Genomic DNA, 22,455 nt, shown 5'->3' on the forward strand with positions numbered 1-22,455 from the left:
ATATTAGCTCTTGACATTGGAGAGGAGAGGTTCAAAATCATACGAGTGCCTAGTGAAGTTGACGATCGAGAAGTATGGAGAGTTATTGAAGTGGATGGATGTCTATGTATAGTATCTTCATTATGTTCCTGGACGATGGATGTGATGTTGTGGATTTTGAAGGACTACGGACAGCAAGTGTGGGTTAAGGTGCCCGTCGCCCCTAGCCCTCCGGAATATCCTGCTTCTGACTTGCCTCTGGAATACCGTGCTTCTGACTTGCCTCTATGTACCATCCACACAGGTGAGCTCTTATTTGATGTTCGTCAAGACAAGTATCTCCAATTATATGACATGAAAAGTAGAAAGTATCGGAGGAGTGAAATCATTTTTCCCAAAATGTTGTGTGATCCTGTATTCAGATCGAATTGTATCTCTACTAGTTTTGATGATTGTATTATTCCCTTAAAATGAGAACTGATCCATCGAGAATTTATGGATTATTTCATGAATCGTTGCCGCAAAAAGAGTACGTGGAGGATGTACCTGGAGATTACTATAGAAATTATATTACTGGTTTTTTCAATTTATAAATTTTCGTAGTCTAGTAAAGATGTGTTTAATATATGTCCACAAATTTAGCCATATATAAACAATTATATCTCCTTCGCATTTTGAGCACATACACACAGTTTAACATACTATAGTGCTCTAAATAATCACCAAAGGAACTAAAATCAAGCTCATCCCACCTAGCAGAATCCTCCTTTAAAAAAGAAAAGAAGCTAGGAATAAAGATGATAATATCTATCTAGGACCAAGAGACTTAGAGACACTTGACCCCATGAACTCATTGCTCATAATATATGGGTGCTTAGAGAAATGCCACCTTATGTTCTCATTTTAGTGCTTTGGGTCAAGACCCTTTTTTATAAGCAATTATTGATATTGTTTTCTCATGAACAGTTTGCAATCATATAAATCTGGCAGATAAATGAGTGCTCAATTATCTGAACACAAAAATGGTGCAGTAATGGTCATCCATTGAGGCTCTTTGCCTCTTTTGATGGGCCTTTTGAGAACTAAATGTGCTGTCCAAACACACCGAAGGCTCCAAAATCTTGCTTTCTCTCCATACAAAGCAATCTAATAAGTTCCTCCTCAATCAATTCCTTGCTCAGCAGTAAAGAGATTAGCAAGGAATATCTTTACTTGTCTCTTTATTAAAGAAAGTTTCCTTCTTTATTGATTTCAAAACCCCAACCAATATTTGAACCCCCAATATCTCACATTCCATGTTGTTCTTGCTTCACACTGGAGTAAACCCAAGTGCACTCAAGGAATTACCAGAGCTAGCTCCAAAGACTTATACTAATCCCCAAATCCCACATTTTGTCTTATCCCACCAAATCCTCTAGAGTTTTCAACATGTCCCAATTCCAACCACAACAACTGCAACAGCCACAGCCGCTACCACAGCAGCAGCAGCAGCCGGTTCTTGTTTACCCTAACAATGTGAACAAGCCGCCACCTTCCCACCATTCCAATGGGTCATTTGGCTCGGTTTTCATTGTCCTAGCCGTGATCGTGGTCATCTCAGGCATTGCTTGCTTCCTGGGAAGACTGTGCAACCGCGACCGCTCCCACAAATCCAAACACAATAAGCAGTCCAAGAACAAGGGGAACAACAAAGCTCATCCCAAAGAAGGTCATCATGGTGATCATGTTGAGTTTGGGAGCCAACATTTCCGGCCCAAAGAAGGAACTGACATTGAAATCGGGTTCGACAAGAGAATCCCAAGTGGCAAGCCCAGCGGCCCAAACTACACCAGCAGAGAGAGCAGAGCAGGATCAGGAGTCATCAATCACAACAAACCATTTGTAAATCTTCATCACAATGACATGAAATTAGGTGAAATGAAGCCTGGTGGTGGTGGCGGTGGTCATGTTGTGATTGGTGAGCCCAGAGCCAGAGGATGACTGGTGGTGTGACACAATTGCAACATGATCAGTAACTTGTAGCTTAAGGCTTGTCATATCTAGTTATCTATCAAAATCCTCTTGTGAACTTAATTTCATTGTTCTTCCGAGTAATTTTTTCTTTTCTTTTCTTTTCAAATTTCAAACTGCAACTTCAAAATATAAGTTGATATTGAAGTATAAGGTATTGCGGCAAGCACTGCTTTTGTAGTTATACATACCACAGTATATATGATCTTCATTTTCACTTACGGAAAGACCAAAACCCAGATCACTAATATTCAATACAAACAAGCAAAACAATTCAAATTAACAAAGGTCCTAGCTAGCCTCATACATTTGACCCTTAACATTGTCCAACCTATCAAATGTAAAAAAGCAAGGATTTTTGCTCATCTGGTCCCGGATTGGTCAAATTTAGCGTACACAACTGCATCTAACAGATACAGAGGCAGACAATTCGGGACCATTATACCCATCTAGGCCTTAACATTTACGAATTTCTGACCTCAAAAACCAGAAGCAGAGTGGTTAAAATCTACCCCAATTGCTTTTTACCCAAGAAATAAAGCTTGGTCATTTATATTCCAATTTTGGGTATAGCTTTCAATTGCATTGCAGCTTTTGAACCACTCAGTCAAAACTGAATCGGGTTGGTCATTATTCAGTCAAAACTGTCTCTGCCCCGGCCCACGTTCTCTGCTGGGTTCAGATTCCCCAGTACTGTTTTACCAGATTTGCTTCTGCTAAAAAACGATAGCTTCCAATTCTGACCCACATTTCAAACCTTGAAGAAGTTGGTGAGGTCTCTGTTATATAAAAGCTCACACATTTACTGCACCAAAAGCGTTGTGGAAAATGGCTACGAGTGTGAAACGTTTGGAGAGACTGATGGAGGAGTGGCTTAGACCTCTTGTTGAGGCCAAGCAATGGGACTATTGTGTTGTTTGGAAACTGGGTCATGACCCATCTAGGTAATTTTTAAGTGCTAATTAGTAAAACTGTAAAACCCACATCAAAAAACCCCCAGTTTGAATGTGTTTGATGGACTGGTACAGGTTTATTGAAATGGTGGGTTGCTGTTGTGGTGGAGGTTATGACTACTGTGCTAATGTTAAAGAGGAAGAGGGCGTTCAGCTTTGCAGAGATGGGTACCTTGAGCATCGTATTAAGACCAAGGCTTGTGAAGCTCTGGCTCAGCTTCCTGATTCAATGCCTCTTTACTCTGGGTAATTAGTCAAGCTCTGTTTCTCAGTGGGTTTTGGGTTTTGGGTTTTTTCAATTTATGAGACCAAGGAAGATTTTGATTTTGATGTGGGGGTTTCAGGGTTCATACTGATGTGGTCATTTCAGACCAACCCAGATGGATTAGTAATGCCTTGGAGTCGAATCATTCAGAATCACATGTGGGTAACTCTGAATCTTTCTTGTTCTGATGACTTTTTCTTAGCAATGAAACAGTAAAATTTACAGGCTTTTGAAGTTGGTCACAATCAACAAAATCATTGTAATGATGAAAGTCTTTTGTTTACTTTTTGGTTATTGAGACCCTTCATATTGCTCTTTCTCCATGTCCCATTTATGAAGTTTGTTCATTGATATGCAATATTTGGATCCTATAGAGCTTTGTAGTGGAAATTCTGCTTAACATGGTACTGTGCTACTTTTGCAGGACTTGAATGGAACCCGAGTTTTGATCCCGGTGCTGCTCACTGGTCTTATTGAGCTCTTTACCACAAAGAATGTAAGCTTTTTGTTCATGTTCATACTGAATTGTATATTTTCTTGTCCAAAATTTTTGTAACACACTTCACTTTCAGATGCCAGAAAACCAAAAGATGTTGGACTTTCTTATGGAATCCTTTAATGTTGCTCTGAAAAAAGAAGTCATGACTGGACATAGCTGTGCTAATGTGAACCTCAAAGCTAGTGCAACCCTTGATGAACTTCATATTGACCCAATGCTGGAGAAGTCTTTGCAAAACTGGTTTCACTCTCCGAATTTGCCTAAGCTGAGTCCTAGGCCACAGATTGTTACCTCAAGAACCCAATCTACTTCATGTCCTAGCCGCGAGGGGTCATCCAGCGGTTCAAACCCTGCCACTGAACATCCACCATTTAACTTAAGTTCTGCTCAAGTACCACCACATGGATGTGTGAAGCCTTCTGAGAAATCCTCTCGCTTTAGAAAGCCAAAGTGCTGCGACAACTTGTTGAAGCAACAAGTAGTGGAGAAAGATAATGCTAGGGGTGTGAGGAGGACAGGAAGTGAACATTTCCGTTCCAAGAATCTCAACGCAGAGAGGAAGAGAAGGACTAGAATTAAAGAAGGTGAACTTGCTTTACGTGCTCTAGTGCCAAAGATAACCAAGGTGAAGATTCATTTAATGTATCAAAGATCCTAGATGAAAGAGTATATTTTCTTTGGTCTTAGTAACCTCTTAACTTATTCTTCATTTGTTGAGTTTTCGTAGATGGATAGAGCGTCTATTCCAACAGATGCTATTGACTACATAAAAGAGTTGCAGCAGAAGGTGAAAGAACTAGAAGACGAGCTGAGGGAAATGGAAGAAGAAGACTCTGCAAAGAAGGAAGCAGATTTACAGGTTTCAGTGCTGGACAAGAAGAAAGGAGGCAGCAACTGCTTGAGTTCTACAGACCACAAACAGATCTCCAGTTTTTCCCAAAAAAGTCCAACTGAGGTACATTTTAGTCTACGAAGTTCATAGCTAGTCATGCAACCATACATAATTTGTCAACTGATATGTTCATATTTGTGCTACTAATTAGGTGCATTTGGAGGTGTACCAGCTGAGCAAAAAAGAATGTTTGATTAAGTTGTTCTGTGAGCACAACCGAGGTGGGTTTACAAGGTTGATGGAGACTATGGATTGCTTAGGGCTTGAAGTAGTGGATGCCAATGTCACCACATTTGATAGAAATTCCCTAATCATTCTCAGAGTTGAGGTAAGATCAATTCTCAGAGAAGTTAATTTCTTCTTATTTTTCAACCCTCCATACCTGATCATGTCAAAATTTGTTTGTGCACTCTCTAACATATATTTTCGTTTTGTTTGCACATAGGCGAATGAGGATATCCAAGCAAAGAAATTGAGGAACATGCTAATCAAGCTAACAAGGGAGACAAATTAGACAGTTCATAAATGGAAGAAGCTGACAGCTACATTATCATTGATTCTGCAAAGGTTTCAACTTTCAACTAAGAGGAAATATATATAGATGAAATTCCTTTAGCCATGTTATATATATCTATATATATACCTAGAGCAAATTCCTTCTTAAAGGATTCACAAAATTACTAATCTCCATTGCCTGTTCTCTGTTCGTTCTGAAGATGATCCTTATTGGTTTTATACTCTTGATAAAGGAGTAGATTGCTTGATAATCTGAAGGGTAGTTTGCTCAGTTCTTTTGCGAAAAAACTTAAAACCGATAGATGGGGAAATCCACAGTCCAAAACTTAAAACTTATTGCTCTACTATCAATACAGATTGTTTGTATTAATGACTGAAAAGTACCTTTAGTGAACTTTACAAGCCTCCCCACTGCTAATGCTTTGAGGGAACTAGAAAATATAATGACCTTTCATCAGGAAAAAATGAGAAAGAAGAAAGAAAAAAAAAAGTCAGCTTAATTTATACACTAATAGGTCAGAATTTAGTCCAACAAAGCCAATCTATGCAAATATGATTTTTTTTTTTCCCTTTTCTCTCTTTTTGTAATGAGTGCACTGCAGTCTCCTCTGTTTGTCTCTCTCTGGTGCACCAGTGAGGTTAATAATGTGAACATGAGTGTGTGGACGGGTCAGAAACTAATACTTCATTCTTTAGAAATTAGTAGCGCCGGACACTGGTGTTGCGTTGGTTCTTGCTGGCATTACCCTGGTTGTTAAATGCTCGAGTTTCTGATTCGTCGCTTGAAACATCTGGGCGAGTCGTAGTCCATGGAGTTTGAGGTCCTGATAGCTCTCTGGAACCGGTGAATTCTGCACTAGACGCTTCAAACTCTGAGCTGCCGGTGCCTAATGCCATCCTCCTGAATCTCATAATGTCTTCGTTGTACTGGCCAGAGTCATAAGCGGTACTCTGCCCAAATTTCACCCCATTCGAGAGATCATCACCTTCACAGTCCAATGCTCTACAGACCTGATTAGTATGAAGTTGAATAAAGTCAGTTTGTGGTCTACCATAGGAAAGATGGTTGTCTAGCTAAGAACATAGTCCCATTAAGCAAATTAGTGCTGTTTGTTAGTATTCACCTGTGCCATCCGTGGTCGTTTTGTAGCAGAATGACGCACGCATGCAGCTGCTGCCTCAACCATTCTTAACATTTCTCCCTCCACATAATGCTTCTCAAGCCGAGGATCTACTAGTTCGCTCAAGTCACCTGATTCGAGCGCTTTAATAAGGAGTGGACGAGCCTGCAAAAAGTTTAGACAACACATTGTTAGTGATAAGCTGCATTCTAACATGTTCATGTACCACATCCAAATTAGTCTTACAATTGATGCAGTCAGCTTTATTTTTGGATGTCAATGTTTTGTTTCTCGTCGAGCAAAAAAATTAACAACAGATGCTTTTCCGTAATCTGAAAGTCTGCGTCCTTTGAAGCAATAGAAGCAAAGGAGAAGATGTACTTACCCATTCAACCAAACTCTCATCCCCCAAAGGCCGAGTTGGGTCAACAGGTTTGCGCCCAGTTACGAGCTCTAGAAGCACGACTCCAAATGAGAACACATCTGATCTATCTGTCAACTTCCCACTTGATGCATACTCAGGAGCCATGTACCTGAAAACCAAAATCAAACATAAACCCGAGGTTGTAATTCAAGTGTCAAAAACAGCATCAGTGTTGATTGTCAGGCAATAAACTTCAGGCCAATATTTCCAAAGAAGTTAACAAACTCTGCCTTACCCAAATGTTCCCATCACTCGCGTGGATACATGAGTATTCATATCATCTGTCAGTTTGGCAAGTCCAAAGTCTGCAACCTGTGCGCAAATACATGCTTAAATGAGAAACTAGAACTTCACTGGTCCAAAAAATAAAAGTTTGGGGGAGCATCAGAAGAAATAAGTTGGACAACAAAAAATGGTAACATGCCTGTGCTTCAAAGGAATCATCCAAAAGAATGTTCGCTGATTTAATATCTCGGTGAATAATTTTTGGATGGCCTAAACGCAGATCACATAAGAAGAATAGACAGAATCAGATCACTTAGAATGTGATTCAAGTTGTGATACGGCCAATAAGGACCAATGATTCAAGATGATAAAACTGACAGTCCAAGTTAAGCAGTCCTAATTTTCAAAAGCATAACTGCAGTAGTGACGAGAATGAAGAAGAGGTACATACAGTCTTCATGTAGATATGCCAAACCCTTTGCGGACCCTAAAGCAATCTTGAGTCTCTTAGTCCATTCCAACACCGACATTCCAGGAGCTGATTGAAAGCAGCAGCACAAATCAATAAATTTGAAGTAGCATTAGACCATAAAAACATAAGAAGAGGTTGAATCATCACCTACCATGCAAATGGTGCTCAAGAGTTTGATTTGGAACAAATTCATAGATAAGCAATCTCTGTTGCTCAGAGATGCAATATCCAACCAAAGACACCAAATGTCGATGATGCACTCGACTGATAATCTCAACTTCAGCCCTGAATTCCTTCTCTCCCTGCCCGCTACCGGCCTTAAGCTGCTTGACCGCCACGACTTTCCCGTCCGGCATCCAACCCTTGTAGACACACCCAAAACCACCCTCACCAAGCACATTTGCGCGGGAAAATCCGTTGGTGATCTCCATCATCTCCTCATAGCTGAAATGTACCTTATGGCCAGCAATGAGATCCGATTCCGATCCAACAGCATTCATATTCCTTTCTCTCTGACTCCCATACGTCTGGTCAAACGAAGACTGCGGATATGGTCCATTGGAATAGTAGCTTTCCGCCTGACCAGAATTTGGACCTTGCCCCGGATAATATCCCTCTGTATTGTCATCAATGATCAAACCTTCATTCGTCAAGCAACTAAATCACAATATTTTACGCAAAACAATTCACACATGCATGCACCATCTGTTTCTACCTGAAGTGAGACCAGCTCCGGGAGGTGGAGCCATGTAATTCTGGGGATAAGGTTGGTTTTTCTTCTTCCTCCTCCTCACGAAAAGGAAAACGACAGCAACCAAGGCGAGCAGGAAGACTCCGGCGACTGTCAAACCTATCACAGTACCTGTGTGACCAGAGTTACTTGAGCTCGAGTCATCAGCGGTTTTGGTCTTGTTTGTAGGAGGTGGTGATAGTTTGGGTGGAGGAGTCGAAGGAAGTGGAGTTTTAGGAGTGGCAGGTTGCTTTGGAGGGCTAGGGACGGCGGGAGTGGCCGGGTTCTGGTTCGGCGTTGGCGGGGCAGGGGTGGCAGGGGTGCCGGGAGCCGCCGGAGGTGAAACAGGGGTTTTAGGATTGCCCTGATCGCCTTCATTACCGGACGGTGGAGGAGGTTGAGCGTTATCGTTATCTGATGGCGGAGAATCAGACTTGGGTGGAGAAGGAGAAGAATCTGGTGGTGGCCCTGGTGCTGATGATGGTTTTGGGGGTGGGGAATGAGGAGGAGGAGGCGGAGGTGGTTTGGATTTAGGCGGGGATGACGGTGATGGTGAAGGAGATGACGGTGGAGGCGAAGGTGGCGGCGAAGGAGGCGGTGGTGATGGTGACTCTTTCGGAGGAGCAGGTGACTCTTGCGGAGTCGGTGAGGATTTAGGCGGTGATGAGGGAGGTGGAGATTTCGGAGGAGAGGATGGAGGTTCAGAAGACGGCGATTTCGCTGGTGGCGAAGGAGGAGAGCTGTCTGATGAACCATTTCCCTCCCTGGATACAGCCTTTTGCTGATTCACAGTCGGCTCTGATGATTGAGGAGCAGGAGAATCACTGGAACCCGACATTCTCCTTCTCTCAATTCCTACCTCGATTAGCCTCAGCTTTTCAATATATCGATTCAATCTTTTCGTTTTGTCTCCGATTTACAGGCCGGCATGAACAGCGCAATGTAATGCATGTAACAGAAAATCAAGAGTACGTACGAAACTTCTAACTGCAAGATTCTTCCTACAATAACAAAAACAATGAAGACATCGACAAGAAAAACCTGTACATTCATTCATTCATTCTTTCAAAAAACCAAATAGGAGGGGGTGCGTGGTTGTGTGGAAACTGAAAAAAAAAAAAAAAAAAAAAACATTCTAAGGCCACCACACACCACCAAATACACCAAGAACAAAATTAAAAATAACCCAGGAAAAAAATGAAAAAAAAATCCCGAGAAATTCTGTCTTGTTTTTCTTATTAAGAAGAGGTTTTGGGTGTCAATCTATGTCTTTGATTGATCATCTCTAATTAGCTGTTTGCACGATTTTTTTCGGTTCGTTAATTCCCAACTGTGTTTGCTGTAATTTCGAAACCAGCTGATATCCTTGAATTCCGGGTTACCGCGCATACAAAACGGGTTACTGCATGTTGCTGTTATTTTGAGAATGAAATTACCAAGGCACATACAAGATGGTGAAATGTTAAAAGGCAACTAATAACTGGAGAGTTTAAAGTATCGTGTATAAAACTTATATAATCTTATCTTCATATTAGTAATTTTAAATTTAAAATGTAATCTGATTTACGATATAATTAAAATTTTAAAAATAGTAGAATCCGGAGAGAATTAGTAAAAATGAGATTGAAATTTGAATTTGAGATGTCTACTAATATTTTGTTAGAGAAAATGACATTACTTGATAACATATTATTTTGAAGGTGGGTTCATTTTTAAATCTGTATGATTTGTTAAGCATTAAGATTTTTTTTTTTTTTTAAGAAAACAAAATAATTCAACCATTCTTTAGATTATGACAAAGTATTACATACCACCGGAACATATATTACTTGTAGCAACAAACACTTTGCCTATTTGGCCAAAACAAGAAATAATATCTAGAAAATAACTCCTAAAACATCATTCTAACATCACTAGCTTCTTTACCAACATATTTACTTAATTATAGTGTAAAATACTAAAAGTTTATTAAAAAAGTAGACTGCCGAGAAGTTGACAAAATGGTCGCGAGAAGTTCTACCGAAATTCCTATAATAGACCCATAAGCCCAACCTAACCTCAATCCTGAGGGATTAGTAGCAAAGAAGAAAAATGGTTATTTTGTTTCATTATTGGTATTAAAAAAAGAACACGTGCAAAAACAAGGCCGCGGGACCCACCTCCTCGAAAAACGCATAACTGGTCAAAATCCAATTCCGAATAGGAAGAGGAAATAAATCCAAATCCTACGAGAGAAAGGAAAGGGTTGCTTTCAAAGTAAGACCGCATCGATTACGTGTGCACTGAATCACGCTCCCCCAATTAATACAGAAATCCCCATAATACCCATCCCCAACGTCCACCGAACCGTCACATCGCGGCCGCCATTGTAATTTCATCAGGGTTATTTTGGGAAACAAATTCCAGAAATGAAACCCCTGTTCCCTGGAGGCCACGGAATGTGCCGCCGACCTCGACGTCTTCATCAAGAAACGACACGCCACGCTTGGTCTCTAAACCTATAAATACCAAAACCACAACCGTCTGCTTTTTGCCCTCCACACCTTCGATTCTCCTCGATTTCAAATTCAAATTCAAATGGCACAGATCGAACAGATTAGTGAGTACCAAGCCTCCATGATTGTTGATGATGACGAAAAAAGCCACGATTCCGGGTCGGACTGCTCCAAATCGGTTGTTTCGGATCGGTTCGAGGTTTTCACTCGGATGAGATTGGTTAGGTTGGAAGAAGATAGTATAGAGCATGAGTTTACCAAGAAGATGTTCGCCGTCGGGATGGAGTCGAACGGAGTAGACGCCAAGGTTGTGGCGGTTCACAAGAATCTGCATTCTGGGTGGACCAGGCGAGCCAGGTGCGAAACGTTTCTCATCTTTCAGAAGGCGGTGGCTCAGAAATGCGGCGGAAACGCCAATATCGGATACGGCTGGTACGGCGGGTCCCGGGATGAGATCTGCGATATACTGTTGCATGGGTTTAGTGGGTGCAGAGCGGCCGGGTCTCACGGGGTTGGAATTCAATTGTTTGCTAATAACTATTCTTTTGATGGGTGAGTACGTACGTTTCATGTGTGTTTTTGTTATCCAGATTGCGGATTTCTGTTGCTAACAATTGGTGAACTGTTTTTGTTTTTGTACGTAGTGCAATATCATCAGACACTGATGAGAATGGGCTGAGGCACATGTTGCTGTGCAGAGTCATATTGGGGAAGAGAGAATTGGTGCCTGCTGGTTCAAACCAAGTTAATCCCAGTTCCAAGGAGTTTGATTCTGGTGTCGACAGTCTTGTGAATCCGAAAAGATTTATCATATGGAGCTCTTTCATGAACTCTCATATTATGCCTCTTTTTGTTGTCAGCTTCAAGGCTCCTGCTAACTTGAAGGGTAAGAACACTACGTAGTAATTTGGACCCATTTCCGAGTTTATGTTTGTATCGATCTGTTTGGTTGGTTGCTTGCTGTTAAGTTTATGATTTCGAATAATTAGGGTTTGTATGTTCCGTTGTTTCAGATATTCCAAGGAGCATTCAGGCGAGTGCTGCTGCTGTAAGACCACCACCCAAGTCGGCTTGGGTGAATCTCACTGCTATGATGAACGCCCTCGCTAAGGTCTTGCCTCCTCCTAGAATGGTTCTGCTTTCCAAATCCGCTGACGATTTCAGGGTAAGTAGTACATGGTCTTTTGTCATGTTCACAATTTGATGGCAATTTGAAGTTTGAGGCTTATGAATTCTTGCATTGTTTGATTGCAGGCGAAGAAGATTACTAGACCTCAGCTGATTAGAAGAGTGAGAACTCTAGCAGGCGACAAATTGCTGGTTTCGGTGGTCAAAAACTTTAACAAGGAGCGGGAGTGATCCGATTCACCAGTGTGATGATGACATATAGTTCTTGAGAGGTGTTTGATGAAAAATGTAAATCTTTGTTCAACACTAGCTCTTTACTCCAAGCATAGGTATGGTCTAGGACAACACAGTATTCTTTTTAATTGCATCAGTTTCCAGTTTCTTCTGAAATCAGATTGTTTTGGCTTTCTCCAGCATTTCAAAGATTGTTCTCTGTAATCAGATCAAGCTATTGTAAATGCAATTGCGTCTATCTGATTCAAAAGCCGCAGCTTTATATGTTTCGACTTCGGCTTGGCTCAACTACTTTGCTTCTTTAGTAAGAAATCATGGTTAAGATTCGAAAATAGGAAGTCAAGACAGAGAAGTTGAAGAGGAAAAACTCCAGTAACCCAGAGATTATTTTACACAAGGGTTCTACAGTGATTTGATTGGTTGCTATTAAGTGAAATGTTTTCCTATCTAAGAAGAACAAACTAGAATCTCAATATCTTGTATATCAAAAGAAAGCCTGACAACTTCTACTCCTTGTCAACTTGTCTCAGTTGTCTCTCCAGCTGCGTAGAAAAAATCAAAAACTACAATCGGGTTAGAAAACCTCTTTGCATGTTGTATTATTTCAAATATACTATCCCCAAACCCTAAACAGAATATTCAGATAGGCTACGCAGGCTTCGAATTAGCAAATAAAGGAAAATTAGAGTAATCACCAGTAATAGATACAGACCTTGGTATTTTTCATCTTTTGTACCTTCAACTCGACAACTAGTTTCTCAATCCTGACAAGAGCATCAAACAAGATTTTAGTTATAAAATGGAGCATCGCTTATGGAAAACACATACATAGAACCTCACATACCTATTTTCAATAGAAATCACATGAGCTTCTAGGACTCTCTCCCTTGCAGAAGCTAAAGACAACTGCAACAGTTGGACAAGAGAACAGTATAAGTTCATCGTATACTGTATCTCATAGTTTGTAGTATACTTCAGTAGAATCTAACAGAAGTTTCATTACTGTTGTACCCATTTAAGCAGCTAGCTATATGCCAAGGTTTAGAACCCAAATCAGTGTATACCTGCATCTGCTTTTGACTTGTTACTGCCTCTGCGAGCTCTGTGTGATTGCCTATGCAACAAAAATTACGGCAAAACAAAAATATTAGCACAAGGAGTAGATGAAAATCAATTTAAAACGCTCAAAATCTTATAATCAAGAACAAAAGCATTACCTGTGATTTGATCAACAACTTCAATCAATCTCATTGTTTCTTCCTGCCAACATTGTGAATATCATAAGATCACCAAAGCATAATCTCTCAAGTAGATCAAAGAAAAGTTACCATTTGCATGGCATTTTGTTGCAGAATGCAATGGAGCGCAGGAACGACACAAGCTGCTGGACCGTTTACAGAATCTACTGATTCCCCAATATATGGTCTAGTAAAGCCATTTGGCGTGTCCTGAATGGAAAACATCACTAAGAATGATCAGAAAAATACTTTTATATCAATGTCCCAAAACCCAACTATTTTAATTAATACTAAATATCAAAAGAAGAGAAAATAGAGAACACTAGGTTATACTGGATAAATGCCTTGACTCATGGGTTTCACTTGTAAGCACATTGAGTCTTGCTTAACCTAATTTATATCATCAAACACCTATTTGCAACTACCAGTTCCATAACCTTCGTCACTGATCTGGAATAAGCAGGATAAAGCATAAATGGAAGTTATATATTCTAGATTGTTGACAGAAAACCATAAAAAATATGGACGATATGATGATAACTGATGCCACTGATGGTTATATACCAGCATACCTTTTTACTCAAATCTGGCACTCTGACTTTGTATTGCCCCTTACATTGGACCCCGAGTTCATCTAATGCTGTCTCTGATAAAAGAAGGTGACATAGGGATTTCATTCCAGTACAACGTAGAAACATTTGACTTGAATACAGAAGGGATGTAAACTAATAATATAGATACATAATATACATACCATGTAAACAACTATCTCTCTTCTGATGATGTGTCAACTGATCACTGCAGAAGATGACTACGTAGATTTGAGAATTTCCTCAAGTAACAAAATCAGAATATTGCAGTAGTTTTTTATCAGTGAATCAGTTTCAATTAAAAATCACAGGTACTGATTTGGGTGCATTCTGGAAATGATGAAAGTTTGCTTTTAAACACGAGAGTTTAGAAGTTGACATAATTCTGAACTTGCCTGCGCTTATCACCACTGAAAATAGTGGAATAGTTAATTTTGAATGGACCCAAACTGCGTAACTTTGGAGCTTCAGAATAGATATTTCTTGGCATAGAGCAACTTCTCTCCAAATTATCAACTCCAAAATAGCTACTCTTTTCTCCTTGCCTCAATTTTGATGAGTCAACAGGTTCAAAGTTTTTGAAGTCCGCATCTTTCCATGTTGATCTGCATACGAATTACAACAGTATGAATACCTTCCCATCTAGTCTAAATTTTTTTTTTTTTTGAAGAAGTAAGCTAAGTGACATTGATCACCTATTTAATAGATCAACTGAGACATCAATTTCACCCTTTTGTTTGCAGATCCACTCTTGATTTTCTGCAAATGCGATGCCATCATCATCCTGAATCTAAAGATAAGGAAGAGTATTCATCACATTGGTATGACCATCATTAAGTCCTTAGAACCAAACACACTCTTGCAGATCTCTCCATGAAAGAAACAGAAAAGCATAGATATACACATATCTAGCACAGTGACCTACTCACAAGAGCAGCCTGTCGTTTTAAGTCCTCTAGATCAAAATTCCATGCACTGATCCCCCGTATATACTTTTGCTGCAGGAAAGAAAAATTATAATTCATATTTATCATTATGGGTGTAAAAGAAGCATTGCAAAAGATAAGATTAGTTGTTACCTGTGATAAATGCTCGTCACCATACATAGCCTCATTTTGTGCAAAGAATTCAGCCTCTTTTTGCTGGAAGAAGAAGGCATATCAAAACATGCAAGACATAAATGCACAATATTTCTGCAGGAATCTGTATAAATCTGATCTGAAGATATAAACCTTCAACATTCTAAATCGATCACCAAGGGGACAAAGGCCATCAAGAATTGTCCGAACTATAAATTCCTTTGAACGTGCATGCTTGAAGAAACGGTGCTTCAAAAGCTTCTCTGCAGTAGGACGCTTCTTTGGATCCTTTACTAAGCAAGCAGCTACTATCTCTTTAAAGGACTACAAGTGCAAATCAATTTGAGAATAACATGTAAAAACATTGACACTATAGAAAGTCATCACCCCTCATTAAGGGGAAACAAAAACAAAAAAAATTAAAAAAAATAAAAAGAACAAAAATAAAAATAAAAACTTTTATCACTGAAATCTGCACCTTTGAAAATCGCTTGTCCCTTTCATAGTCAAGGCCAGGAGGCGCATTTTGTAAGGTCATCAGCAAAACCTACAATGACATTGAAAGACATATATTACCACATGCCAGAAGGAAATGAACTTAGTAACATGAAGAAGTTCAGAGGAAAATCCATGACCATGTGAATTACCAAGGACATAGCAGGCATCTGCTTGCTACAAATAAAGATAACACAAACAGACAAGCACAAACATGGTAATTGGAAATGATTTACATAGGCATAACCTACTGGTTCTTAATTCCAGTAGTGGCGCATATAATTGAGCCAATAAGAAGAGGGATCTAAAATAAGGAAATCAGAAAATGGACAATTTTATACTTTCATACACTTGTGCATGCACAAGAACAGAGCTAACATCATGTATAATTTTACAAAACTCAGTGTCAGGAAGCCCAAAATTCAAAAGCTTATTGTCCCATGCAATCTAACTTCACAGGGTCATAAGATTTACCTTCATTGGTGGATACTTGGAGAATGGAGCATGACCATGAGCAAGTTCTAGTGCTGTTATCCCAAATGACCAGATGTCTGCTCTGTTTGGATATGAAATAACATGTGAAATTATTTTAGACTATGGAGTAGTAGTGAATTCAGCTACAAACTGTGGAAAATTTAAACAAGTAGCTTTACTAGTCTTGTTTACATATATTGATTAAAAGAGGACCAACTATAAAGGAACCGCCCACTTACTTGAAGTCGTATCCATGCAATTGCTGCATAACTTCTGGAGCCATCCTGTCAAAAAGGGGTGAGACGGTTAAACAAATATGAAATGCAATGAATTTCGAAGAAGAATCAAACATGATATGCTTCTGAAAGAACCAAATGGAGTAAGTAGACTATATCAAGATAGAGAACGTTTGGCACAGCACCAGCATGGAGTTCCGACAAAGGTGTTTTTTGACTGCAGTCTATTGCCAGAATCAAACAAGCTCGTTGAAACACCAAAGTCTGCTAACTTAACTGCACCTTTTGAATTAATCAGTATATTTCCAGCCTGTAGAGTTAGAAAATCTAATCATGTTGAGCCCAAAACACAAAAGCAAATATGGACAGTCGAAGAGGCAGCAGAAACCACTTTTCCACACAAAATTAATTAAATAATTTGGCACAAACTGCTTTTTAGAGAAACTATACATGTGTAGAGATACATACTTACAACTGGATTTATATACAAATGAACAGCTTAATAATGCACCTATTTAACATAATACAGCTACTAATCAGCGCTGGCTACAATACACCTATTCAACACAACTCTGGAATGGACTAATTAAAGCTAGTCTTCCAAATGTGTCAATGAATAAAACCAAATAATACAGGGATGGTATATTACCTTAACATCTCTGTGAATGTAGCCATGGGAATGTAGATAAGCAAGAGCTTTGATAACCCCATACAACAATGTCACGATGGTATGCTCTTCAAAACCATTGGGATGATCAGACTTAATGATGTGAAGACAGGAACCGGCGGCCATGTAAGGCATGACAATCCACAGACTCCTGGTAGCAGTGAAAGAGCAGTGTGCTTTCAGCAGATTAGGATGATCCAGCAAGATCATGGTCTGTACTTCTCGTCGAATCATATCCTGCGAGTAAATAAATAAATCCTCCCAGCTCAGTAACTACACAAAGTATATTAATCACAAAAACGGGAGCTGATGATGATGGATGTTAATCACTATATATCCGAGTATTACCATATCATTGTTGCATTTCTCGAGGTCTATAACTTTGATGGCAACAATTTCATCAAGTGGGATGCAGAGAGCTCTGTACACAGTGGCACTCACACCCTGACCAACTTCTTCGTACAACGTGTAGTCTTTGTGATTCAACGGAAAGTTCTTCTTGTTTAATAAAAATTCCATTGCCATTCCCTCTATAGTACGTCATCAACATCCAACCCTACGAATCCAATCCATTGCAAAAAAAGATGAAAACCAAATTTACTATCTAATTAATTTCGAGAACAAATGAATCGAAAAGCTCACTCACCAAAACAGAGGAAGAACAGCAGGAAGAAGAAGCTTTAGGAAGCTCGATGCTACAAGTTAAAAGAAGAAGACGAGGATGGAAAAAAAAAAAAATGGGGTAGATTCGTATATAGGTGATGAATCCAATGACGTAGTTCGGCTACTCCGTCAATCCTCCAATGGAGCTCTATTGTCTGTCTCTGTCTCTTTGTGCTTCTTCAACCCTCGTTGGGTGAAACAATGAATCTGCAGCTGTAAATTATTGAATTACAGCAGTACCTATCAGAGGTAGGAAAAGTTAAGAGTCAAATTATTAATTATAGAGCTTACATTATTGGCTCTTTCGCGTCGATTTGAACCATTTACAAAGCTATTGCTGATAACAACGTCATCGTCATCTTGTATTATTGTGCTCTCCATTTTTGACAATGGGAGGGTTTCAGTAAAGTGAACACGCGCGACTAGGAGGAGACTGGTATTTACATCCCAAGATCTGAGCCCAATAGGTCTAAATACAGCCCGGCCAGAGTTGGCCAAATATCTTCTGGATTCATTTTGATTGGGAATACTGGAGAGAGATTTGGCCCAAATGTCTTCTGAATGTTCTAACGTGTTACATGACAGGAGTGTCTCTCCTGAATGTTTTTCTGTAAGCATCGATCATATGAAATTATTCGAATACGAGGAGATGAACATGGCGTCAAGCTTGAATTTTACGACATATATAGCGGGCTGGCTGACTGTTTTTAATAAAGGATCATTCACTCTACTCTAGGCATGAAGCTACTAGCTTGCTCACTCTTAATTTGTTATGTTTAGTTCATAAATCATAATTATAACCGCTCATCTTTGACATACCAATGTAAATAACGCATTCATAAAAGCTATCAATTTTGAGTTCTTATAATCATTCAACAGTGTCAACTAAATGATTGTTGATTCTAATCCTAACCATTGCTTAATTGAGTTGTATATTTATCTCGCACAACAATACAATTAAACTAGGTCTGGCATTTAAATCCGTAACCCGCAAACCCGCACGATACCCGCAGTTAAAAATTCTTACAAACCCGCCCGTTTATTAATCCGGACTAAAAAAAACCCGCACGTAAAAAACCCGCAAATTAACGGGTTTTGTGGGCTAAACCCGTCGGAACCCATTAACTCAAAACATTTTCCAAAAATCCATTTCTAGCCAACTTTTAGGATTTTTAATTTTTTTTAATTTGATTTAGTCTCAAACTTTATCTTATTCTAGCAATCATTACCAAACGAGGCATTAATTGTAAAAATACGTGATCCATGAAAATTTGACCGTTGGATCGTAGTATAATTTTGTGATGATGATTCTAAAGGCGATCTGGGACGATCCAATCGTTGGATCTTCACATAATTTTGAGAGGATGATCCTAAGGGCGATCTGTGAGGATCCGACAGTTGGATCGTGATATAATTTTGTCAGGATGATTCTAAGGGCGATCCGGGACGATCCAACCGTTGGATCTTCGTATAAATCAGTAAAGATGATCCTCTAGGTGATCCGTGAAGATCTGGCCTTTGGATTTTCGTATAATTTTGAGATGATGAACCTAAGGGCGATCCGTGAGGATCTGACCGTTGGATCTTCGTATAATTTTGAGAGGATGAGCTTAAGGGCGATCCGTGAGGATCCGACCGTTGGATCATCGTATAAATTGGTAAAGATTATCCTCTAGGAGATCTGTGAGGATCTGACCGTTGGATCGTGGTATAATTGTGATTTGTGAATTATTTTTTGTCAAAAAAGGAAAGGAAAAAAAATCTAAAAAGATAGAAAATAAAAAATTTCAAAATAAAAAACCAAAAAGTTCATATAGAGAAAATGACAAATACGGGGTTATATACATAAGTCTTAATTGGTTTTAGTAGTTTTGATAAAAAGTTTTTTAAAAAAAAATGTTTACGGGTCTTAACGGATTCCAACGGATAACCCGCAAACCCACCGAGTTTAGCCCGCAAAACCCGTTAAGCTAACGGGTTCTTACTGGATCGACCCGTTAAGAACCCGTACTGTACCCACACGTTGCCAGGCCTAAATTAAACGGTCTTCAGAACAACTCACGTCCGAATTATCTTTTTATGCGCGTTTCCTATTTCTCGTCTTTCTTTTCCTTTCTGAACATGAAGTTTCTTCCTTTTTGGGGTCAAAAGTAGCATGCTGCATGCATATATTGCATGAAACATGGGATAGAGTGAGTTTGCCCCAGCAGCAATTGCATGGACTTTGGAACTTTCCTGGTTCATCACCTCCTATATTTTTGACTGCCAACCTTTGACACAGAGCTACCAGATTTGCCAAAACCCCACGATCAAAAATTGAAATAGTAAACGAGATTTGTCAATTCCTATTGTTTGCATCGCCCACAAGTCCAGAATGTCGGATTTGCCGATGTCTTAAATAATGGTTGCCCTTGAAAGTCTAGTCTAGCCAGTCTCAAACACTGGATTAAGGAATGGACTCAGTCTCTATCCCCTTTAATTATATCTTAAGAGCCTAATGAGTTGTTCATTATTGTTAATTCCCTCTTCAATGCTGCTCCATGTTCGTGCAATAGCAGCTACCAAGCCAAAGAAAGGAGACTGTGCAAACAATTCTGACTTCAATCGAGCTCGATTAATTATTAGTTTATGTAGGTCGTCATCGAATATTAGACGTCGATTAACTTAATCCCCAAGGGATTATGAGTTGATCAGAGGCTAAGTCGCCATCTAGAATACGATGAATTTCCAACATATATATATAGCGTACGTCTTTTTATAATCTCACGTGCCGAAGATAGTTAATTAGCTACTGTTAATCATTTTCAGGTTTAATTAGCAATTAAGATAAGAAGTTCTAGAAGATCGAAGCTGGTAACTTGTCATGCAAGCACAATGCAGAATCCAGCAGATAGATGACGTTGTTTCATGGAAATTATTTTATGCACCGACGGTGCAAATGACCCAACACTTATAAGATGATCTCAACCCTTGATATTTATATTTAATATTTTTATTAATAACCTAAGAGTATATTTAATATAATCTACCATTCATTTATGTCGGTGCAAGTGCATGTCGGTGCACTGAATCCTCCGCCGTTGTTTCATCCCTTCGTCTTATAATTAATCCAATTATATTCATGTGGAGATGATACCCGAGCTGATATATTATTCTTCTTCCATGCTTTCTTTGCACAGATCATCCCCCTCAATGAATTTCCCTTATTTTTCCATTGATATTATGTCAAACAATATGGGGAAAAAAAGGAAATTTCTACTAGATACATGTATGAGCGCCATATAAACATAATCCAACGATGTGCAAGATATAAATACTATTCATCTTTCATAACTAACTGTCAGATCTCGTGCGTATAACGTACATGTGTATAGTAGAATTTATGAAAACAAAAATATCTGATGATGTGGGTAATAGGTATGTTATATAGATTATTAGTAATTAAATTTAAATCCATATGTGAAACTCATTTTTTATTCATATCTATATTCTCACCTCAAAACCGATATTTATAAATATATCGATAGTTCTCGACTTAAAAAAATGAACGAAATGATAACATTGACTTCAAAACGTATGATCAATCAGGTCCTAATCTTCTAGTCCGTTTTCAATCCGCCCACAATTAGACTTTTCTTGAGAAAACGTTTCTTCCCAAGTTCCTAAACCCCGACCATGAATTTTCTTATAATTGATTAAAATTATTTGTTTCGTATTTTCGTTGGTGACAGAAATAAACACTTTGATTGCCATGCAAGTCATCCTCCCCATATCCCAATCAATCACATGAGCATTGGTTACTTCACCCGTGACGTCTTCCGCGTGTCCCTATGATCCCCCCACCTCTCCAAGTAATACCCTGTTGACTTTTCAGACCTCCCCCGCCCAAAGTCAACCCTATCCGCGTTATGGGTGTGAACTAACAAAACCTCCGTGGAGTAATTAGGTGTGATCTACTAGCAACAATTGTTCATAGTTTCGACCAATACAATAACGTTTTTATTTAAAAAAAATATCAACGGCATAACATCACCAAAACAAGTAATGTGAGTTTGAACTAACTAAACCTCCATGACTCCACACTAGGAGCAGATAGGTGTGATTTAACATTAATGCTACATGTTCGTTGTTCTAGCCAATACAGAAACGTTTCCTTTAAAAGTACATACTGATAAAACAAGCGAAATTAGTGTAAATAATATAATCTCAAATTTCTGAAAGAAAAAAAAAAAACATAACGCCAATAGACCAACACTAGGGCCCCGTTTGGTTGGTAGGAATGTCAAAATAGAAAAATAAATCCTTTCCAGACTGATATGGAATGGAATAGGTTTTGATGTTTCTATGTGAGTGTTTGGAACATTACTGAAAATTAAATTATGAAATTTATTTTCCATTCCTATTGTAATGTTTAGTAAGTCATAAGAATGAAATATAAAATTATAATTTTCAATAACACCATTTTACTAATTAAAGTACAAATATGACATTAACTTATAAGGAATGTTTGCGAGAGAATATAAATTTTTTAGAGGAATAATTTATATAATTTTGCTTTGATGGTGGGAATGGAATTAGAATACCACTTCTTTACTAGGTTATTCAATTCAGACTTTATGATGGAGTCAATTTCCAGTCAAATCTCATTTTTTATTTTCTTTTCAATCTCTAATTACAACCAAACGACACCTCTACATGGAAAATGAAATTAATTCTCATTCCATACCATAATTTCTTGCCATCCAAAAGGAACCTAAGAGTTTTATAGTGCTACATGTTCGTTGTTCTGGCTAAGATAGTAGCATTTTCGTATATCAAAAAAAGAAGAAGAGAAGATTAATATCACAATATAAATTGCAAATTATCAAAAAAAGAAAATAATAACGAATATAGACAAATATCGTTATTCCGAAGCATGACACGTAAGACTACCTAATAATTTCCTCGCACTTGTCTCTTATTTTCCCATTGGGGCCATCTCTCTCTTCTCTCTAGAATCAACAACATTCACCAAGTGGCAGCTCTAGATAACACCCGCGTGGTAATAAACAACACGTGTACAGTGTGAAC

General features: G+C 38.8%; 5 protein-coding genes across 9 annotated transcripts; 3 read left to right on the forward strand and 2 right to left on the reverse strand.

The window, feature by feature from the left end:
- Positions 1–1,242: 1,242 nt before the first annotated feature.
- On the forward strand, positions 1,243–2,057 carry LOC112200210. Its single transcript, XM_024341231.2, has one exon. It carries the CDS (start codon positions 1,408–1,410, stop codon positions 1,957–1,959), a length of 552 nt encoding a protein of 183 aa, XP_024196999.1. The 5' UTR covers positions 1,243–1,407; the 3' UTR covers positions 1,960–2,057.
- A 743-nt stretch (positions 2,058–2,800) lies between these two features.
- On the forward strand, positions 2,801–5,370 carry LOC112196448 (transcription factor bHLH90). Of its 2 annotated transcripts, none has more exons than XM_040518600.1 (8): positions 2,801–2,933; positions 3,018–3,188; positions 3,287–3,369; positions 3,633–3,703; positions 3,780–4,331; positions 4,434–4,661; positions 4,750–4,926; positions 5,044–5,370. In XM_040518600.1, exons 1-8 carry the CDS (start codon positions 2,818–2,820, stop codon positions 5,110–5,112), a joined length of 1,467 nt encoding a protein of 488 aa, XP_040374534.1. In that variant the 5' UTR covers positions 2,801–2,817; the 3' UTR covers positions 5,113–5,370. The 2 variants fall into 2 exon arrangements, with proteins under 2 accessions (XP_040374534.1, XP_024192562.1); XM_024336794.2 differs by having other exon boundaries at positions 3,287–3,365; positions 3,632–3,703; positions 5,044–5,369.
- Positions 5,371–5,440: 70 nt separating this feature from the next.
- On the reverse strand, positions 5,441–9,375 carry LOC112199768 (proline-rich receptor-like protein kinase PERK12). Its single transcript, XM_024340737.2, has 8 exons — positions 8,072–9,375; positions 7,508–7,972; positions 7,336–7,422; positions 7,084–7,154; positions 6,895–6,971; positions 6,621–6,768; positions 6,239–6,400; positions 5,441–6,125 (listed from the first exon to the last, which is right to left on the reverse strand). The coding sequence occupies exons 1-8, from the start codon at positions 8,922–8,924 to the stop codon at positions 5,814–5,816; spliced, it is 2,175 nt and encodes a 724-aa protein (XP_024196505.1). The 5' UTR covers positions 8,925–9,375; the 3' UTR covers positions 5,441–5,813.
- Positions 9,376–10,562: 1,187 nt separating this feature from the next.
- On the forward strand, positions 10,563–12,264 carry LOC112198491 (probable inactive poly [ADP-ribose] polymerase SRO2). 2 transcript variants are annotated; one of them, XR_002935994.2, is made up of 5 exons: positions 10,563–11,133; positions 11,226–11,467; positions 11,595–11,746; positions 11,836–12,038; positions 12,124–12,264. XR_002935994.2 is itself a non-coding variant. In XM_024339625.2 (4 exons), the coding sequence occupies exons 1-4, from the start codon at positions 10,664–10,666 to the stop codon at positions 11,938–11,940; spliced, it is 969 nt and encodes a 322-aa protein (XP_024195393.1). In that variant the 5' UTR covers positions 10,563–10,663; the 3' UTR covers positions 11,941–12,207. The 2 variants fall into 2 exon arrangements, 1 of the variants encoding a protein (XP_024195393.1); XM_024339625.2 differs by having other exon boundaries at positions 11,836–12,207.
- Positions 12,265–12,296: 32 nt separating this feature from the next.
- LOC112198489 (serine/threonine-protein kinase BLUS1) lies at positions 12,297–17,585 on the reverse strand. 3 transcript variants are annotated; one of them, XM_024339620.2, is made up of 20 exons: positions 17,369–17,585; positions 17,071–17,278; positions 16,705–16,959; positions 16,241–16,365; positions 16,059–16,103; positions 15,820–15,901; positions 15,329–15,397; positions 15,004–15,174; positions 14,851–14,913; positions 14,701–14,769; positions 14,467–14,561; positions 14,167–14,376; positions 13,936–13,979; positions 13,754–13,827; positions 13,272–13,391; positions 13,161–13,203; positions 13,008–13,057; positions 12,788–12,849; positions 12,656–12,707; positions 12,297–12,506 (listed from the first exon to the last, which is right to left on the reverse strand). In XM_024339620.2, exons 2-20 carry the CDS (start codon positions 17,245–17,247, stop codon positions 12,450–12,452), a joined length of 1,863 nt encoding a protein of 620 aa, XP_024195388.1. In that variant the 5' UTR covers positions 17,248–17,278; positions 17,369–17,585; the 3' UTR covers positions 12,297–12,449. The 3 variants fall into 3 exon arrangements, with proteins under 3 accessions (XP_024195388.1, XP_024195389.1, XP_024195391.1); XM_024339621.2 differs by having other exon boundaries at positions 12,297–12,485; positions 17,369–17,584; XM_024339623.2 differs by having other exon boundaries at positions 12,639–12,707; positions 17,369–17,584.
- Between the last annotated feature and the right edge of the window lie 4,870 nt (positions 17,586–22,455).

Source organism: Rosa chinensis, chromosome 4 (genome assembly GCF_002994745.2).
Source record: "Rosa chinensis cultivar Old Blush chromosome 4, RchiOBHm-V2, whole genome shotgun sequence".
NCBI lineage: Eukaryota > Viridiplantae > Streptophyta > Magnoliopsida > Rosales > Rosaceae > Rosa > Rosa chinensis.

Coding starts and splice junctions, on each gene's coding strand:
- LOC112200210 (XM_024341231.2), top strand. CDS start 1,408: ATGTCCCAATTCCAACCACAACAACTGCAACAGCCACAGCCGCTACCA.
- LOC112196448 (XM_040518600.1), top strand. CDS start 2,818: ATGGCTACGAGTGTGAAACGTTTGGAGAGACTGATGGAGGAGTGGCTT. Junction 4,332..4,433: donor TAGTGCCAAAGATAACCAAG/GTGAAGATTCAT, acceptor GAGTTTTCGTAG/ATGGATAGAGCGTCTATTCC. Junction 4,662..4,749: donor CCCAAAAAAGTCCAACTGAG/GTACATTTTAGT, acceptor GCTACTAATTAG/GTGCATTTGGAGGTGTACCA.
- LOC112199768 (XM_024340737.2), bottom strand. CDS start 8,924: ATGTCGGGTTCCAGTGATTCTCCTGCTCCTCAATCATCAGAGCCGACT. Junction 6,972..7,083: donor ATGATTCCTTTGAAGCACAG/GCATGTTACCAT, acceptor ATTTGCGCACAG/GTTGCAGACTTTGGACTTGC. Junction 6,769..6,894: donor CGAGTGATGGGAACATTTGG/GTAAGGCAGAGT, acceptor TTTGGTTTTCAG/GTACATGGCTCCTGAGTATG.
- LOC112198491 (XM_024339625.2), top strand. CDS start 10,664: ATGGCACAGATCGAACAGATTAGTGAGTACCAAGCCTCCATGATTGTT. Junction 11,134..11,225: donor AATAACTATTCTTTTGATGG/GTGAGTACGTAC, acceptor TTTTGTACGTAG/TGCAATATCATCAGACACTG. Junction 11,468..11,594: donor GGCTCCTGCTAACTTGAAGG/GTAAGAACACTA, acceptor CCGTTGTTTCAG/ATATTCCAAGGAGCATTCAG.
- LOC112198489 (XM_024339620.2), bottom strand. CDS start 17,247: ATGGCAATGGAATTTTTATTAAACAAGAAGAACTTTCCGTTGAATCAC. Junction 16,104..16,240: donor TTTGTCGGAACTCCATGCTG/GTGCTGTGCCAA, acceptor CCTTTTTGACAG/GATGGCTCCAGAAGTTATGC. Junction 12,850..13,007: donor CAAGTCAAAAGCAGATGCAG/GTATACACTGAT, acceptor CAACTGTTGCAG/TTGTCTTTAGCTTCTGCAAG.